Source organism: Martes martes (genome assembly GCF_963455335.1).
Source record: "Martes martes genome assembly, chromosome: 17".
Lineage (NCBI taxonomy): Eukaryota > Metazoa > Chordata > Mammalia > Carnivora > Mustelidae > Martes > Martes martes.
In genome coordinates this window covers 51270385-51287309 of record NC_137905.1, presented here as the reverse complement: position 1 = coordinate 51287309, position 16925 = coordinate 51270385, and the positions used below count along the sequence as shown (strand labels likewise).

Below are 16925 nucleotides of genomic sequence, written 5' to 3'. Positions count from 1 at the left end.
TGTCTTGTTTTTGTTTTTGTTTTTTAAGATTTTATGTACGTATTTGACAGAAATCACAAGCAGGCAGAGAGGCAGACGTGGGTGGGGGAGGGGATAGGCTCCCCGCTGAGCAGAGAGCCCCTTGCACGGCTCGATCCCAGGACCCTGGGATCATGACCTGAGCTGAAGGCAGAGGCTTAACCCACTGAGCCACCCAGGTGCCCCGAGACATGTCTATCTTAAACAACCAACTTAAGGGGCCATCGAGGATGGTCTAGAAGCCAGGTTTACAGGCCGCACCCAAGGTGGTACAGAAAGGGGGGGGGGGAGAAGAGGCAAAGTGCTGGCAGAAGGCAGAGAGAAAGTGTTCCCCACCCTAGAGCTCCTCAGCTCCAACAGAGAAGCAGACGCCGTGTTTCCCTGCCAACAAGAGGGGAACAGGCAGTCCGTGTCCGGCCGGAGAGCACAGGGACTTTCCCAAAACGAAGGGAGTTTCAGCAGCTGCCTGGGAATATTCCTTGAAGTCCCCGTCCCCGAGGGAGACTAAACACAGCCGGCTCCAGGTATCGCCATGAAGCCGGGAAATGAGTGAGGGAGAAGCTCCCACATCTGTTAGGAGGAACAGGGAGGAGGAGAGTCAGGGTCCCCTTTGCTAGGGAGGGTCTGCATTTCCCTCCAGCAACCTGGGGACGCCCGGGGGGGCTCAGTGGTTAAGCGTCTGCCTTCGGCTCGGGTCATGACTCCGGGGTCCAGGGATCGAGCCCCACGTTGAGCCCCACATCAGGCTTCTTGCTCAGTGGGGAGTCTGCTCCTCCCTCTCCCACTCTCGCTCCAGCAGCCTGGGTTTATTTGGAGGAGGTTTATTTAGATAATTATCACCCGATTATGTCAGGAGGGAGTTTACTAGCCAACCCTTTCTGCCCTATTTCCTACAAAAGAGATCTCTCTGAGAGATCCCACGGAGGCTAGGCGGTGTTACAGGAGCTCCGTCCTTTCCTCAGTTTTGCAACCCGAATTGTTTCCAGTGGGTTCAAGACACCCCAAGGGAAAGTTCTTGGGAACCAAAGGAGAAGCCTACAGAGACCACGCTTCCAGAAAAGTAAAGAATGTCCATTATCATAGTCCCCCTCCCCCCCCAGATAGTGTCCCCTGCAAAGTTATGTCAGAAGTTCCCGTGTGTCAAAGCGACCTGAGGCGTCCATCAAGACATCACTATCAATCGCAATCTGGCCTTCCCATGAACGCATTCCGTCCCAAAAAGGCCCATAGGAGGGATGCCGGTGTCCCAGGCTCCCGATGGATGCCTGATGAAGGGACCCAAACACCCATGCCGTGCTATCTATGTCCCTGAAGGCTGTGTACTGCCCTGCCATTTTAACCCATGGAAAATACCAGAAAATACTAGAAAAGTTTTACAAGGGGAAATGACCCAATTTAGTAGTTTTAAGTAGTTGGTAGAGAACATTGGTGGAAAACAGTGAAGACGGAAATCCACCATGGTCTAAGCGAAATTCCAACATACGCTGTCCTTTCGGCCAACTTCCCTAGGAAATGGTCCCTGGTTGGGTTTTAATTCCATCGGGTACTGGTTTTGGCAGGATTCCAGTGGCCGTCACTCGACCAGAAGCCGCTGGACCAGGGACATGGAGGGGATCGCATTAGATCAGTCAGGAGGAAACCTCACATTGGAGTCTTAACACTGGCAGCTGTCCTGATGACTCAGGTGGCTGTCCCATGCCCAAGACAGACGACTTTGTATTAAGGACAGGAATGAAGAGAGGGCATCAAGTTTCTGGGTCTTATTACCATCCCGGCCAGGGTACTAACTTCCAGCCAAAAGGCAGACTTTCTCCTCCCCATACAGAAGCCACAGGCTAGAGGACAGCGACCTGAGCAGCTGGCAGGGAAATGTTCCAATAAGACCGGACTCCTTGAAAGGCCCCTGAAATGAGACTGAAGGAAGAGGAGAGAACGTACTCACCAAGTTTGCACTGAAGCTCAGAGTCCAGATGAAAAAAAGGCTCAAAGTCCCTTCATGGTCGCCAGATGTTGTCAGAAAGACCTTAGGGTTAGGGTTCAAAGCCGATGGCCCAGAAAGAGTTCTTGAGACATCTTTGGTGCAAAAAGGTCACCAGCAAGGAGAGAAGACCCCTGGGTAGAAAGTGCTTCACTAGAGTCACGAGGAGTGGCCCGTTATAAACCTACAAGTTGGGAGGGGGAAGTAGGAAAAAGGAGTTTTCGAAAGAACTTTCATATGCTAAAGAGGACCTACGAGATACCTGAGGCCTTACCACCATCAAGTTCAGGTTGTTTTTCCCTCTAACAAGGCGTTAACATTAAGATAGTTGAGAGATTCCTGGAAGAGTGTCACACGTGTCCCATGGGGAGGGGAGTGGAGGGGTGGGGGGGTGGGGGGGATGGTTACAGGGTGTTGCCTTCTGCTTTGCGCTCAGCGACTGTTCTGTTCCCTTCTCTCCCCTTACCCGTGTCCTGAATGCGACCTCACGAGAGACCCTGAACCCGAAGCACCCCGCTAAGCCGCGTGTGGATTTCCAACCTCCAGGAATTGTGTGAGATAATATTTATTGCTGTTTTAAGCCTGAACGTTTGGGAGCGATTCATTTCACAGCGATAGATGACTAAGATATCTCGGACAACAAAGGCCTATTTACAGATGAGGAAACTGAGGCCCAGAGAAGGAGCTCAAATTCCTAGAGTGGCACAGGAGTTCTCGTGGGTGCTCTCAGGTGTCCGGCTTGACAGCTGTGTCATTTGGACAAGAACTTCCTTACTCAGCCCCATTCATAGGTCCCAGCTGCTTCCACGTCCTCCCAGCCTCCAGTCCCTCCCCTCTAGTCCATCCCCCACATGGACTTAGAAGGGTCTTACTATAAACCCAGAGCTGACCATGGCCTTCCCCTGCTCGTAGCCCTCCCATGGCTCCCTGGCAAGGAAAAATCTCTTACACGTTTTTAAAAATATTTATTTATTTATTTCAGAGAGAGAGAGAGGGAGAGAGAAATAGCACGGGCAGAGGGAGGGAGAGGGAGAATCTTCAAGCAGATGCCCCACTGAGCAGGGAATCCAACACAGGGCTCCATCCCAGAACCCTGATATCATGACCTGAGCTGAAACTAAGCGTCAGCTGCTTAACTGACCGAGCCACCCAGGTGCCCCTCTCTTACACGTTATGACAAGACAATGAAGCTGGGGCGCCTGGGTGGTTCAGTCGTTTAAGCATCTGCCTTTGGCTTGGGTCATTATTCTGGGGTCCTGGGATCGAGCCCTGGGTGGGGGCTCCCTGCTCAGTGGGGTGTCTGTTTCTCCCTCTCCTTCTGCCTCTCCCACCCCTGCTCTCTCTCAAATAAATTAATAAAACAAAAAAAGGACAATGAAGCTAATAGAATCTGCTACTTACAGTACATCCAAAGAGGAGAGAAACTGGTATTTTAAGGCTCTTCTAACAAAGAAAAATACAATGTACAGATATTATAAAGTTATAGACTTATATTACAAGACGTAAGTGATAGGTGGAATCTGGGTGTGGCTTCCCTGGGGCCCCTGCTTCACATTCTCTCCCAAGGCTATCAAAAAGGGGTCCGCTGGGGTTCTGGTCTCATCCAAAGTTTCAGCTGGGGAAGGACCCATTTCCAACCATGTTTTGTTTTGTTTTTTTTAAAGATTGTATGGACTTATTTGAGAGAGAGAGAGAGAGAGAGAACATGAGCAAGGAGAGTGGGAGGAGAAGCAGAAGCAGACTCCCCTCTGAGCAGGGAGCCTAATGTGGGGCTCAATTCCAGAGTCTCAGGATCATGATCCGAGCCAAAGGCAGATGCCCAACCAATTAAGCCACCCAGGCGCCCCCATTTCCAACCATGCTTCCGTGGTTATTGGGAAGACTCAGTTCCTGGAGATAGGTTGGACTGAGGGCCTCCGTTCCTTGCTGGCTGCTGGCCACAGGCTATCCTTAGTTCCTTGTCATGGGACCTCTTCATAGGGAAGCTCACAACCCGGCATCACAGTGAGCAAACAGGAGTGTAAGGAGGGCTGAAGTCCATCTATTATCACTTAGTCTCAGAAGGGACATCCCAACCTCCCCCTGGCCTTTAGCAGATCACTAGATCCAGCACACCCACAGGAAAGGGGAGACACAAGGACACGAAGACCAGGAAGTAGAGGTCACTGAAAGCCACCATAGAAACCAGCACCGGGAGATGAGGAGCCCTTTATGTTGTGGGTGCAAAGTTATTCAGGAGCAGTGGGACCTGGTGGCTGACCTAGGAAATTTTGCAGGGTGGGGAATACTAGGTAGGATTTGGGGGTTCTGTTTTGCTTCGACGTACTGAAAATGAATCCATCTCTCATGTTCTGAAAGCTGTGGTATCAGGTGTTCCGGTCAGCTACTGCTGCATAACAAATCATCCCAGAGCTTCGCAGCTTCAGACCACAGGAATCATCTTATTATCTTGCATAGGCCCATGGGTGATGGAATCAGGAAAGGCTTAGCTGGGCAGTTCCAGCTTGGGACTGCTCCGGGCAGCAGTGGGGCCTGGAACAGTAGAGTCCGTGGCGGTCGGAGCCCACTGGCTGAGCATTTCCCTCCTTATGGAGTCTCCAGGCTTTCTGCATGGTTTCTGTGTGGGTTAGTTCGGGCTTTGCTGTGGCTTGGTGGCTTCAGGATGGCTGGGCTTTGGGCATCATGGCTGAAGGTTTCAAGAGTATCTCGGCTCGCAAGGAAGACATTGCGTCGCCTTTCCTGACAACCGCACAAGTCATGGGGGTTGATCTCCTGCCATGTTGCAGTGACTATGGCTGAGTCATGAGCACACTCAGTTTCAAGGGAAGAGGAACGAGAGGAACTCCAATGAGAGGGGAAGTGAGTGGGACAGGAGAGATCTCTGGAAAATGCAAGGCAGCCCACTAATTCAACCGCTTTAGGAAAGGCTAAAGTGACAGTGACTTAAACATCAATGAAGCTTATTGACCTCTCATGGGAAGTCCAAGAAGATGCCATCCCAATGTGATATGAACATAGGGAGGGAAGTTCCAAGTCAGGGAGTGTGTGCTTAACTTTTTTTTGTCAGCTTGGCTGGGCCACAGAGTACCCAGAAATCTGGCCTTATATTTTCTGGGTGTTTCTGTGAGGGTATTTTGGGTGACATTAACATTTACATTGGTGACTTAGTAAAGCCAACTATGATCCTTCCCGTGGGTGAGCCCATCCAATCAGGGGAAGGCCTGACTAGAACCAAAAGGCCGACCCTCCTCAGAGTAAGAAAGAATTCTTTCTGCCTGACTGCCTCTGAACTCGGACACCAGGCTTCCTCCTGCCTTCGGGCTCACGCGGAAACATCAGCTCTTCTTGCATCTCAAGCTGCGGCCTCCTGAGGTGAAGTGCACCTGGTACTGCAGCCTGTGGACTTGAGACTGGAACTAAACATCAGTTCCCCTGGGTCTCCGGCTCGCCAACCTTCGCCGCAGCCCTCAGGACCTCACCACTTCCATTGTCCTGTCTTTCTTCTAGCTTTCTAGCTTGTGGCTCCACCATCTGCAAACGTGGCTTCTGTCTCATGGTGTAAGACTGACACACCAATGCCCAACGACACATCTCTACTCCAGTATCAGGGAGAGGTTGAAAGGGAGACCATCCTCTTTGCTTAAAAAAAGGCCGTACGTAGCTCAGGCGCTGCATACATCCCATTGGCCAGCACCTACCCATGTGGCAAGACCTAGTTGCAAGGGATCCTGGGAAATGTAGTCTTTAGCTCAGCAGCCATATGTCCAGTGAATACTTTCCCATCATTTAAGTGAATGATTACGGGGACATTAGCCATGTTTGCCTCACAAAAGATGGAAACCAAGCAAGCAGAGGGCTGAAATCAGTGTAGTGATAGCTGAACAATATATAAGGGGACTTGGAATAGAAAATAATAGAAAACTCATTTGATTGATGTCTAGTCTCATTTGCTCCAAGTTGGAATTGTTAGTGCAGACCCAATGTATCCATCTCCATCTTCTAGAGCCTGGTAGAGTTGGACTTCCTGGGCTCCCTCTGGCTCATCAAGGTCGTGTGACTAGCTTTTGCCAATGAATTACGAGAGGTTATGTATGTTGTTTATGTATTAGGGCATTTAAGTTTTGGTACCAAAGCCTCCAGAACTTTCTTTCCTTGGCCACACTGACTGGCGGGACTCCAGATGCTAGTGGCTCTGTTAGCCTAGATGCCAGATGTATACAGACCAGAATCCTCAGCTAATACATAACACCAGTGGGACATACACCTGTTATGCTAAGTTGAGATCTGGGGGTTGTTACTGTAATATCACCGAACTTACACAAACTATTACAGAAAAATAGGAAAGTTAGACCTTGCTTAGAGCACAGGGTTAGCCCTAATTGGCTGATCAGCCACCCACACATAGCCCCCCACCAACTGCTTGTAATTTTAGTGGGACGGACATCCTAAACCTGCTACACAGAGGGGCCTATGACCCAGGCTTTGCCAATAAGACCACTGAAACTGAAGGCAAGGGGCGCCTGGGTGGCTCAGTCGGTTAAGCGTCTGTCTTTGGCTCAGGTCATGATCCTGGGGTCCTGGGCTATCAAGCCCCATGCCGAGCAGGGAGCCTGCCTCTCCCTCTCCTGCTCCCCCCTGCTTGTTCTCTGTCTCTCTCTCTCTCTCTCTCTCGTTCTCAAATTAATAAATAAATAAAATCTTAAAAAAAAATAAAAAGAAAGAAATGGAAGGTCAATCCCTTCTCTCCAGTTAAAATGACTTTTTGTACCATGATGGAGGCCTGGAGCTTCTAGACACTGGTTTGGGAAAAGCTTGACCTCAAAGTGAAGGGCCATCAGTTAACATTTGTTGAGAATCTACCCTGCCCCCAGGGGCTGTTCATATACCATCTCATTTAACCCTCACCAGAGGGTGGTCAGTACTGTGTCTTTTCTTTACTGAGGAGGAGACGGGGCAGGGAGAGGCTGCAGAAAAGTGCACCTAGGGACACACCTCCTACCCACAGACGAGTCCTTGCCCAGGTCACACAGGGTATGGTAGGCAAACCAAGCTCTGCCTACAGGGGTCTGCTCCAAGAGCTTGTGAAAAATGTGGTCTCGGGATGCCTGGGTGGCTCAGTCGGTTAAGCTTCCGCCTTCAGCTCAGATCATGATCCCAGGGTCCTGGGATTGGGTCCCACATCGGGCTCTCTGCTCAGCGGGGAGCCTGCTTCTCCCTCTGCCTGTTGCTCTCCCTGCTTGTGCTCTCTCTCTCTCTCTCAAATAAATAAATAAAATCTTAAAAAAAAAAATGTGGTCCTGACCCTGCCTTCCTCCCCTTCCCCACATCCTTCGACCAATTTATTCGCTAGTGACCCCTCTGGCAACCCTTTTGCTCCAGCTCCCACCAAACCACCACTGCCACGATCTCTGTGGGAGCCACGTCTTTTTTATTCAGGGCACATGTCAGCATTTATCTTAGGGGAAGGTGACTCCAATGGCCTTCCTCAGTTCTTCAAGGATGTCAGCCAGGAGTTCACTTTCCGCCAGGGGCATCACAGGACTTTCCTTCAGACCTGGGGGAGAGTACAGTTAGGGACCCTTGTGACTCACGCCTTTAAGATCAAAAGAACTACCATTCCCTGAATCCTGTGGGGCACAGTCATACATGGTGCTGGCAGATGGATGCCCCAGGGGATCCTGGGAATTGTAGTTCTAGACAGCTACTTAGAGAGGCTGAGGGTTGGGGAGCAGCTCGCTTTCCCTACCAGGTTTGCCCCTCCACCCTGCCACCCTCTCACCCAACCTTCACATCCTTACCCTTTCGCAAGCACTCCCGGACATGCTTGGCCTCATAAACCATGCCTGCTCCATTTGGAAAATTGAACTCCTTGCCTGGGGTTGGGGGCAGTGGGAACTCCTTACGCTCTCCCTTCACCACCAGCTCTGTTGGGCACCAGCAGGGCTCGAGGACCTGGTGGGGAGAGAAGAGGTGGCTACTGGGGGCTCCAGCCCCAGGATATTCAGGGGGACTCCCTCTCACACCTGGTGGCTGGGAGCTGATAAGAAGAAGTCTCGTCCCTCTCTTCCCCAATGCTAGGGATTTGCTTCTCAGCCACAGAACTGTCAAAACAGAAAACTGTCCATTCATCTCCCCAGGGGCAAACCCTTCTCTAACAGGATGCTTAGGCCTTGAGGATGGCTTATCTCCACATGTGTGTGAATCTCCTTTGCAAGGAGGAGACTTAGATAATCCAGCATCTTCTTATTTACTAGAAGACTTGATTTTTTGGCCCCAGAGCCCTGGGAAGCCAACAATATTCCCAAGTCTAGGCCAAACTGGAGATAGAGATGTGCCCAGGCAAGGTCCAAATTCTTCTGCTAAGAACAGGATTTCTTTCTAGCAACAGAGCCCCAGGAAGCCCAATGAGGCCGGTCTTTGGTCATGCCTGGCCCCAATCCTGGAAGCAATTCCACAGGCCACATCGGCCCTCTAAGCACGGGTGATAAGAACTGGTTTCTCCTTAGGCTCAAGGATTTTTGACAGACCAGGAAATTCACCTTCAGGAAGGAGCCTAGAGGTCCAAACCCATCCCATGGCCTGGTGGTTGAGGATGGATTCCTTAGCAATGCTGGGGGAAAGGCTGATTCAGCCCCTAGCCGGCTCCGGCAACCACAACTGGCCCACTCCTGTTGCAAAGGGGCAAGGTTCCCAGCTCGGCCAGTCGCGCCTCACCTGGGCCATGCCCTTGGTGCCGCTCACTGAGGCCGTATTGGAGAGCGGGGCAGAGATGCTGCAGGTGAAGCTGGCGTGGAGCTCTCCTGGGTACTGGAGGAGCACGGTGACCGTGTCGTCCACACCTGGGGAAGGCACAGGACAGGAGAAGGCCTGGTCTCAAATCCCGCCTATGGAACACTGGGGCACCTAGGTGGCTCAGTCATCGGGTGTCTGTCTTTTGGCTCAGGTTATGATCCCGGGGTCCTGGGATGGAGCCCCGCATCGGGCTCCCTGCTTGGCGGGAAGTCTGCTTCTTCCTCTCCCACTCCCCCTGCTTATGTTCTCTTTCTCGCTGTGTTTCTCTATCAAATAAATAAAATCTTTAAAAAAAAGGGGGGGCACCTGAGTGGTTCAGTGGGTTGGGCCTCTCCCTTCAGCTCGGGTCACGATCCCAGGATCCTGGGATCGAGTCCCGCATCCCGCTCCTTGCTCGACGGGGAGCCTGCTGCTCTCTCTGCCTCTCCCTGCCACTCTGCCTGCTTGTGCTCTCGCTCTCTCTCTGACAAATAAATAAATAAAATCTTAAAAAAAAAAAAAAAGGAGACCTCGTCTCTAACAGAGCAGTGAAAAAAGAATGAGGCACTAAAAACACGTGCTGGGCACCTGGCTCAGCCGGTTGTGTGTTGGACTCTTGGTTTCAGCTCAGGTCGCGATCCCAGGGTCCTGAAATCGAGCCCGAAGTGAGGCTCCGGCTTCTCTCCCTCTTCCTTTCCCTCTGCCCCTCCCCCCACAACACATGCTCTCTCCCTCCCCCCCAAAATAAATAAATATTTAAAAAATTTTAAAAACAACCACAACCACAAAAAAACACATATGCTAAGTGAAAGAAGCAGACCCGAAAGGCTGCGTATTGTCGAATGCCACTTGCGTGAAGTGTCTCATGTCTGGCAAATCCCCAGAGCCAGCAAAGAGATAAGTGTGGCTGTGAAGGGCTCAAGGCTATGGGAGATCGGAGAATAATTCCAGGCCATCGAATTATACACTTTGAATGAATAAACTGTATGGTATGTGAATTATATCTCAGTAAAGCGGTTACCAAAATCAATGTATGCTGAAAAATAAAGGAGGGGGGGCACCTGGGTGGCTCAGTCATTGGCATCTGCCTTCGGCTCAGGTCATGATCCCAGGGTCCTGATATCAGGTCCCTCACTGGGCTCCCTGCTCAGCGGGAAGCCTGCTTCTCCCTCTCCCTCCTGCTCTGCTTGCTTGTGATCTCTCTGTCAAATGAATGAATAAAATCTTAAAAGAAAAAAGCTTGCATACTGGGGCCTGCTTTTTACTGGACTTGAAACTGAGCCCACCGTGTGAATGAGGCCACACTAGCCAGATGGAAAAAAAAGGAGAGACTGACTTCATTAACTTTATGACAACCTCAGTTCCCCTTTCTTTCTTTGTCTCTCTTTACTCCCAACGTGGGGCTCGAACTTTCAACCTCGAGATCAAGAGCCCACATGCTCTACTGACTGAGCCAGCCCGGTTCCCTTCTGACCACCTTATTATTGACATTTTACCAGTAACTAGGATTCAGAGACGTTAAGTGCTTTGGCTAAAACCACACAGCAAATCCCAGGACAGAGCCTGCCCACACTCTCCACTCTGATCTTCTTTGACTTTGGGTAGGAAGTTCCTACAGCTGTCTAACCTGATTCTTAGGGGCTAGGAGACTCATCCCTAGTTCAGTGCTCCCAGTGAGGGAGGATCACCTTATCGTGCTCATACAGTCCAGGATAGACCGTACCTGTTTCATAGAGCCTGCCCACGGCTGAAATCTTCTCCGGCTTCTGCCCACCAAAGACCATGGAGATGAACTGGACACAGTAGATACCAATGTCCAACAGGGCACCGCCAGCCTGGGCCTTGTCTATGACCCGGGGTACGCAGGTGAGGTCCTTCCCAAATTCTGCCCGAGCCACCCGGAGATCCCCCAGAGCTCCCTGAGACACGGCCGACCTCAGAGCTTCTATGGCAGGAAAGAAGCGTGTCCAGATGGCCTGCACACCACAGAGGGGAGAAAGCAGGACAATGGAGAAGGAAGGAAAGACGTCAGGACCCACGAGTTAACCAACCAGTTCCTCTCCCTTCTGGAGCTCCAGCGTGAGAGAGTCCCCGCTGCTCCCCACTCTCCACTCAAGAGCCCTCCCTCTCCGTTCCACAGCCCTCATCAGTCCCCAGGTTGGGTCCTGTCCCTGAGTCTCTCTGCCCCTCTCCTCTCCTCTCCATTCTCAGGGTCCCCAACTCTGGCCTTGTCCTTTCGTAGCTGGACCATTCCCCCAGTCTCCCAATAGTTATGGGCTCAATTGTGTCGCCACCAAACTCAGGGTGAGGTCCTCACCGGCTCCCCTCCGCCCAACCCCAGGACCTCCCAGTGTGGAGATGGGGTCTTTAAAGAGGTAATTAGGTTAAAACGAAGTCATTGTGGCAGGCCCTCATCTGACCGGAAGACATGAGGACACTGACACTGAGGGAGGACCACCTGAGACACAGGGAGAAGAGTGTGATCTCCAAGCCAAGGAGGGAGGACTTAGGAGAAACCAGCACCTCGATTGCGGACTTCTAGCTTCCAGAAGTAGGAGAAAGTAAGTCTCTGTTGTTGAAGTCACCCAGTCTATGGTGGTACTTCGTTATCGCAGCCCTGGCAACCGAATACACAGGGTCTCCCCACTCCAGACCACCCTCCACGTGGCCCCGGAGGCAGCTTTCCCGCTCCTAGAGTTGGCCCTGTCTCAAATTTCTTGCCCCACCGAAGATCGCAGAGCTAGGAACCGGTGAGATGGAATCTAGAGTCTCCTCTGACTCTAAAGCCTGTCCAAGGTCAAGTTCACACTAAAGACGTGAAATCTGCCCATTCTTATCTTCTGGAAGTCTTAACTCTGCTTTCCCTCTCTGGCCGGTTTACCTGGGCACTGTACTTTTCCTTTATGGCTTAGGTCAGTGCCTACCCACGGGAAACTTCCTTCACTATCCCCCATGCTGGGCTGATGCCTCTGGGTTCTGTCAACTGCCTGGTACTGTATCTACAAAAGTCTGTGCAACTGGACATCGCGATAGCCCATTTCTGTGACCATAGCTGACCTTGAGCTCATTGAAAACTGAGTCTGTGTCTTAACCCATTACGAATGCACAGTTCCTAGGGTTGGATCTGGAACACAACTGGAGCCAATAAAAACAAGGAAGCAATAAATTCAGCACTTTGGCACTGCCGAGGCACAGTGAGAACCAGAAGCACCAAGGAACCAGAGTATATCTGGACTATCTCCTCCTTGTGCATAGAGAACTTTGCAGACTAGGAGCAGTACTGGGCACAGGACAGCTAGCTAGGACATGGGGAAGTAAGAGGTAGCTCTTGCTACTACTGGCAGAACCTATGGCAAGGTAGCATTTAAGAACCAGGATATTCCTTAATGTGAAAATAGCTCCTAAAGGTCATGTGGTAGCCATCTTAACTGTTGGTGCTATCTAGTGCCATTGGGCAACCATTTTAATTACTGGCACTCTGCAAATGTCAAAGGTCCCATAGAGGTAGCCATGTCTGATAAGGGCAAAAGCAAAGACAGGTTGACCTTGAGAGTTGGTAAGGTAGAGGTGCCCTGGTCCTTCTGATCAATATCCTTGGAAATCCACCCAAACTCAGCCTATTGCTGTTCTGTGCCACTTTTTCTCTAAAAAGCTGACAAAATACCGCTCAGGGTGCTGATGTTTGCTAAGCAAGGGCTCTCACTCCTGACAGATGTTGCCAGTAGAGTTCATGGCCCAGCTCAACTACATTCTGGAAAACACACCAACCCCAGTGCCCTTTGCGGCCGTCTTTGTTCTCGACAAACCCTTCCGTTGTGTTCCTCCAAAAAAGTCCACTGGCAGCCATGTTTAGTAATGGCAAGAAGCGCTCTGTTGGAGGTTGGAAGGTCCCCTTCACCCTCACCTCCATGAGAAAGAGGCCTCGGGATCGGGCTTCGGCAACCATTTCGCGAACTTCGGCAGAGCTCGTGCCCATGGGCTTCTCGCACAGGACAGCCTTGCCCGCTGCCAGGCATAGCAACACTGCGGCCTTGTGCTGGACGTGCTGGGTGCCAATGTAGGCCACCTCTGGGTTGGAAGGAAGGAGGGAGAGACATTAGGAGCCCCGCCCACCCCAGACCTCCTGGACCTGCCCCCAACGTCGAGGCCCCGCCCCCAGCAAGCTAGGAACTGGGGTCCCACCAACCAAGGATGGTCAGTCCCACCCTAGGGGTCAAGCCTCGTGTCCCATTCGGAAGGAGCTAACCATTCTCTCCTATAACTCATTTTCTTCAGATTATTTCCAACCTTCCAAAATGATCATGAAGTCATTTGTCACGACACCACCAAGAGGCAGATACTGTTATTTCGCCCGTTTTACAAATGAGGAAACTGAGAAGGGCAAGCAGAAGGGGAAAAAGCCAGTTCCGGCAGCCAAACTCCAGTCAGGTTGTTGTCCAGCTCTAAAGTCCTGCCCCTCCATCCAGGTCACTCCAGAACATAGGAGCCCAGGCCACACAGCTTACTTAAAGCCCGAACAGGGGTGCCTGGGTGGCTCAGTGGGTTAAAGCCTCTGCCTTCCGCTCGGGTCATGATCCCAGGGTCCTGGGATGGAGCCCCGCATCGGGCTCTCTGCTCGGCAGGGAGCCTGCTCCCCACCCCCTTCTCTGTGCCTGCCTCCCTGCCTCCTTGTGATCTCTGTCTGTCAAATGAATAAATAAAATCTTTTAATAAATAAATAAGTAAATAAAATCTTTTAAAAAAAAAAAAAAAGCCCGAACAGGGGTGCCAGGGGTGCCTGGGGTGCCTGGGTGGCCCAATTGGCTAAGCGTCTGCCTTCGGCTCAGGTCATGATCCTTGGGTCCTGGGATCCAGCCAGTATGGGGCTCCCGGCTCAGTGGGGAGCCTGCTTCTCCCTTTCCCTCTGCAGCTCACCCTGCTTGAGCTCTGCCACACTCTTTCTCTCTCAAATGAATGAATGAACGAGTGAATGAATAAAATAAATAAATAAAAATCTTAAAAAAAAAAAAAGTCTGAAGAGGCTCACAAATTCAGGCCCCTTCCAAACCACGGACACCTTGTTACCAAACGCAATTTCTTGCTAGACTGTTAATCGCAGACCCAACCCGTTCCTACAGTTCTGTGCCCCCAGCCCCAGACCCTTCCAGAAGCACACAGGGTTTGGGCCATGCCGCGGAGCCTTGTTTATCCTACGGGGCAGCCTAGAGCCAGCGCCCTGGTGGCTTCGGCTGCATGTGTCACTCACCCACATTCGGGTCTTTGGCCAGCTCCTCATAGGACCCATAGGCCTTGGGGATGTCATGTTTCCTCGCGAACTCCTTCGCCCGGCTCAGGTCTCGGGCTGCTACCGCCACCACCTGGAGGGACGCTAGGGTCAGAGTTGGGAGGCGGCGGCAGGTGGATGGGAGGTTAGGTTGATGGAGAAGGGCCCGGGCTAAGAAAAATTACGTCCCCCAGGACACGAAGAGAAGGGGTCCCGGGGGAGGACGTGACGGGGGCTGGACACGGGTCCTGGAAAAGAGAGATCTGGCTCAAGCGATGATTAAATCCCCTAATACCTAAATCTGTTTTCTTCGCAGTAGTTCAGAACAAACCCCTCCCGAACTTGACGAAAGTCGAGTTCACGGGACAGAAGTATGGAGAAAGGAGTAGGGTACCCTGGCTCCCTCCTCCCTCAGACCCAGGAGTCCCGGTTCCCAGGCCTGCTCTTCCAGAGGATTCCAGAGAGAGGGTGGACCTGGTGCTCGGAGCGAGGCAGCGTTCGCAGCACGGTCGTGAAGTCGCTGGAGATAAAACCGACTGACACGATGCCCCAGCGCACCGCCATCGCCAAACCTGGGGTCCCAAGGTCTTGCCACCTGCGCCTAGAAATTAAAAACCTTGTGCCCCGCCCATCCAGGGGCGTGGTCATCCCTCCGCCTCTTGCAGCTACGCCACTTCTCATTGGCCACTAGGCCTGCGCACCCCTCCAGTCCCGACGCAAAGGAGAAGGTTATTTAAATCTAGCAGCGCACCATTGGCTCTGCTTTATGAGGGGGTGGGACCAGAGATTCTCCAGGAGCCGCCGGTGGAGACTTCTAACCACGCGACTTTTTTTTTCCTTTTCCATCTCTACGGGCAATATTGGGGTTGAAGTCCCCACCGACAACACGAGTTGCACGCTCTACCCACACGCCAGCCAGCCAGGCCCTGCAGGAGTGGGTGGGGAGGCTTCCTCCCTCGTCACCTTCGGAGCTGGCGCCCTTCCTCCTTCCCCTAACTCTTTCGCTCCAAAAGCCGGGCACCCTTAGGAATTGCCTGGGGGTGGGGGTGGGGGGACAAGATGGTAATAGCAAATATAAACATTACTAATATTTCTAGAACGCCTGTCGTGGCCAGACCCCCAGCTCCGTGCTTTACTTTCCTCCTTTCCAATTTCTCACCCCAGATCTGCGAACTGGGTTCTGTCGCTCGCTGTTTACAGAGGGAGAAACAATCCCAGAAAGCCATGGTCGTTTTTTGGAAGTCTCGCAGCCGGGATGTGAAGACGTGCAAATTGGCTGTTTCCAAAGACCGTTAAGTCTTAGAAGCCAGTCTGTTCGCTTCTTAAGAGCCCAGGTGCCAGGTTGACGGGTCCCAGCCCCTCCTTGCCACTGCCTGGCTGTACTGCTTTGCGCAAAGGGTTTCCCTGTCAGAGCTTCACCTTCCCGTTCGAAAACCGAAGTTACAATGGCATCTACCTGTTGAAGAGGATTAACTGAGCTCCAGAGTCTATAATGTAAAATATATCAAATGATTATTCTCTAAGTCAATTGGCAAAGGGCTGGCCAACTTCACCCACAGCAAATCTGTGCACTTCTCTTTCCTTGTAGACATTCAGTTAAGGTCTGAGTTTCAGGGGCTCCTGTGTGGCTCCTGTATGGCTCAGTTGGTTAAGTGACTGCTTATGGCTCAGGTTGTGGTCCGGCATCGGGCTCCCTGCTCAGCGAGGGAGTCTACTTCTCCCTCTCCCTCTACCTGCCCCCTAGCTTGTGCTCTCTCTCAAGTAAACAAAATCTTAAAAAAGAAAACAAATAGACCAGTTGATTAAATAATGTAGCAATGTCAGTTCCTGGCTTTGACAATGCACTGTATTTACCTAAGATATCATCACAGGGTGGGTTGCACGGTGGGGGGAAGCTACCTGTAGGGTACAAGGGGGAGCTCTCTGTACTATTTTTGTAAGTTCTTAAACAGTTTCAGGATGAAATGTTACGACTTAAAATTGTTGGCAGCGAGTCCGTGTACCCAGAGGAATCATTTCGCAATATCCGGTAAAGGAGAAAAGGAGGGTGCCTCGTGATCCAGCAATTTCCACTGTGGGCAGAAGACACATACCCTTGAGAAACTGTCCGATGTGTGCCTGGGAGGCCGTATGTATTATTGCAACATTGGCCGTGATAGCTCAAAATTGGGAAGAGCCATCAGTAGAAAAACCCATGAGCAAACGGTGGCAAATTCTAACAACAGGGTACCACACAGCAAGAAAAATGGATGAACTAACTCTGCACTGTGTATACACTGAATCTCAAAAACGTAAACTTTCAGTGGGGTACAGTACAAACACTGAACTGTGATGGCTGTGTTTAATTCATAATCAAGTTAGGAAGATCACTGCCCTGGGACAAGAATCCTGTGTGCCGAAGGTCTGATAAGGAACTAGGGGTGGACCACCTGGTCCAGGGCTGCCTGGCTGGGCTCAAGTGGCCACACTGGGGGGGTCTGTAACCTGAGAAACACACCTGCTTCCTAGCTCTTACTCTCTTTGTGGAGACCAGCAAGACAATGGTGCCAGAAGCGTGGCAAAGCCAGTCTAAGCTTGGGCACCAGCACTTCCCAGAACTTGCAGGAAACACTGTGGGCAGACCTTGGAGGACGTTGAAATCATGGCAAGAGGGGAAGACCCTGTGCCAGCCAGCTCCTAGCCAGGAATTCCAGAGAGAGCCTCTGGGGTCATTCCACAGATTGTCCTCCCAGACAGAACACGGATATTTACTGAGCATCTAATTTGTTCTAGGTCCCGAGGACACATCAGAAACGAGACAGATACTTTCTCTGCTCTCATATCAGCTCTCAGTGCTTCCTTATGTTCTAAGAACCCAGAACAGGCCAGCATGGTTGGGTCAGTGGGATGGAAGAT

The 16925-nt window shown here is 51.5% G+C and overlaps 1 protein-coding gene across 1 annotated transcript; it reads right to left on the bottom strand.

Annotated features, from left to right (window-relative positions):
• Positions 1–7403: 7403 nt before the first annotated feature.
• DHDH (dihydrodiol dehydrogenase) lies at positions 7404–14645 on the bottom strand. The gene is made up of 7 exons (XM_080829614.1): positions 14505–14645; positions 14013–14124; positions 12672–12835; positions 10491–10743; positions 8711–8835; positions 7795–7948; positions 7404–7550 (listed from the first exon to the last, which is right to left on the bottom strand). The coding sequence occupies exons 1-7, from the start codon at positions 14592–14594 to the stop codon at positions 7453–7455; spliced, it is 996 nt and encodes a 331-aa protein (XP_080685740.1). The 5' UTR covers positions 14595–14645; the 3' UTR covers positions 7404–7452.
• Positions 14646–16925: the final 2280 nt, after the last annotated feature.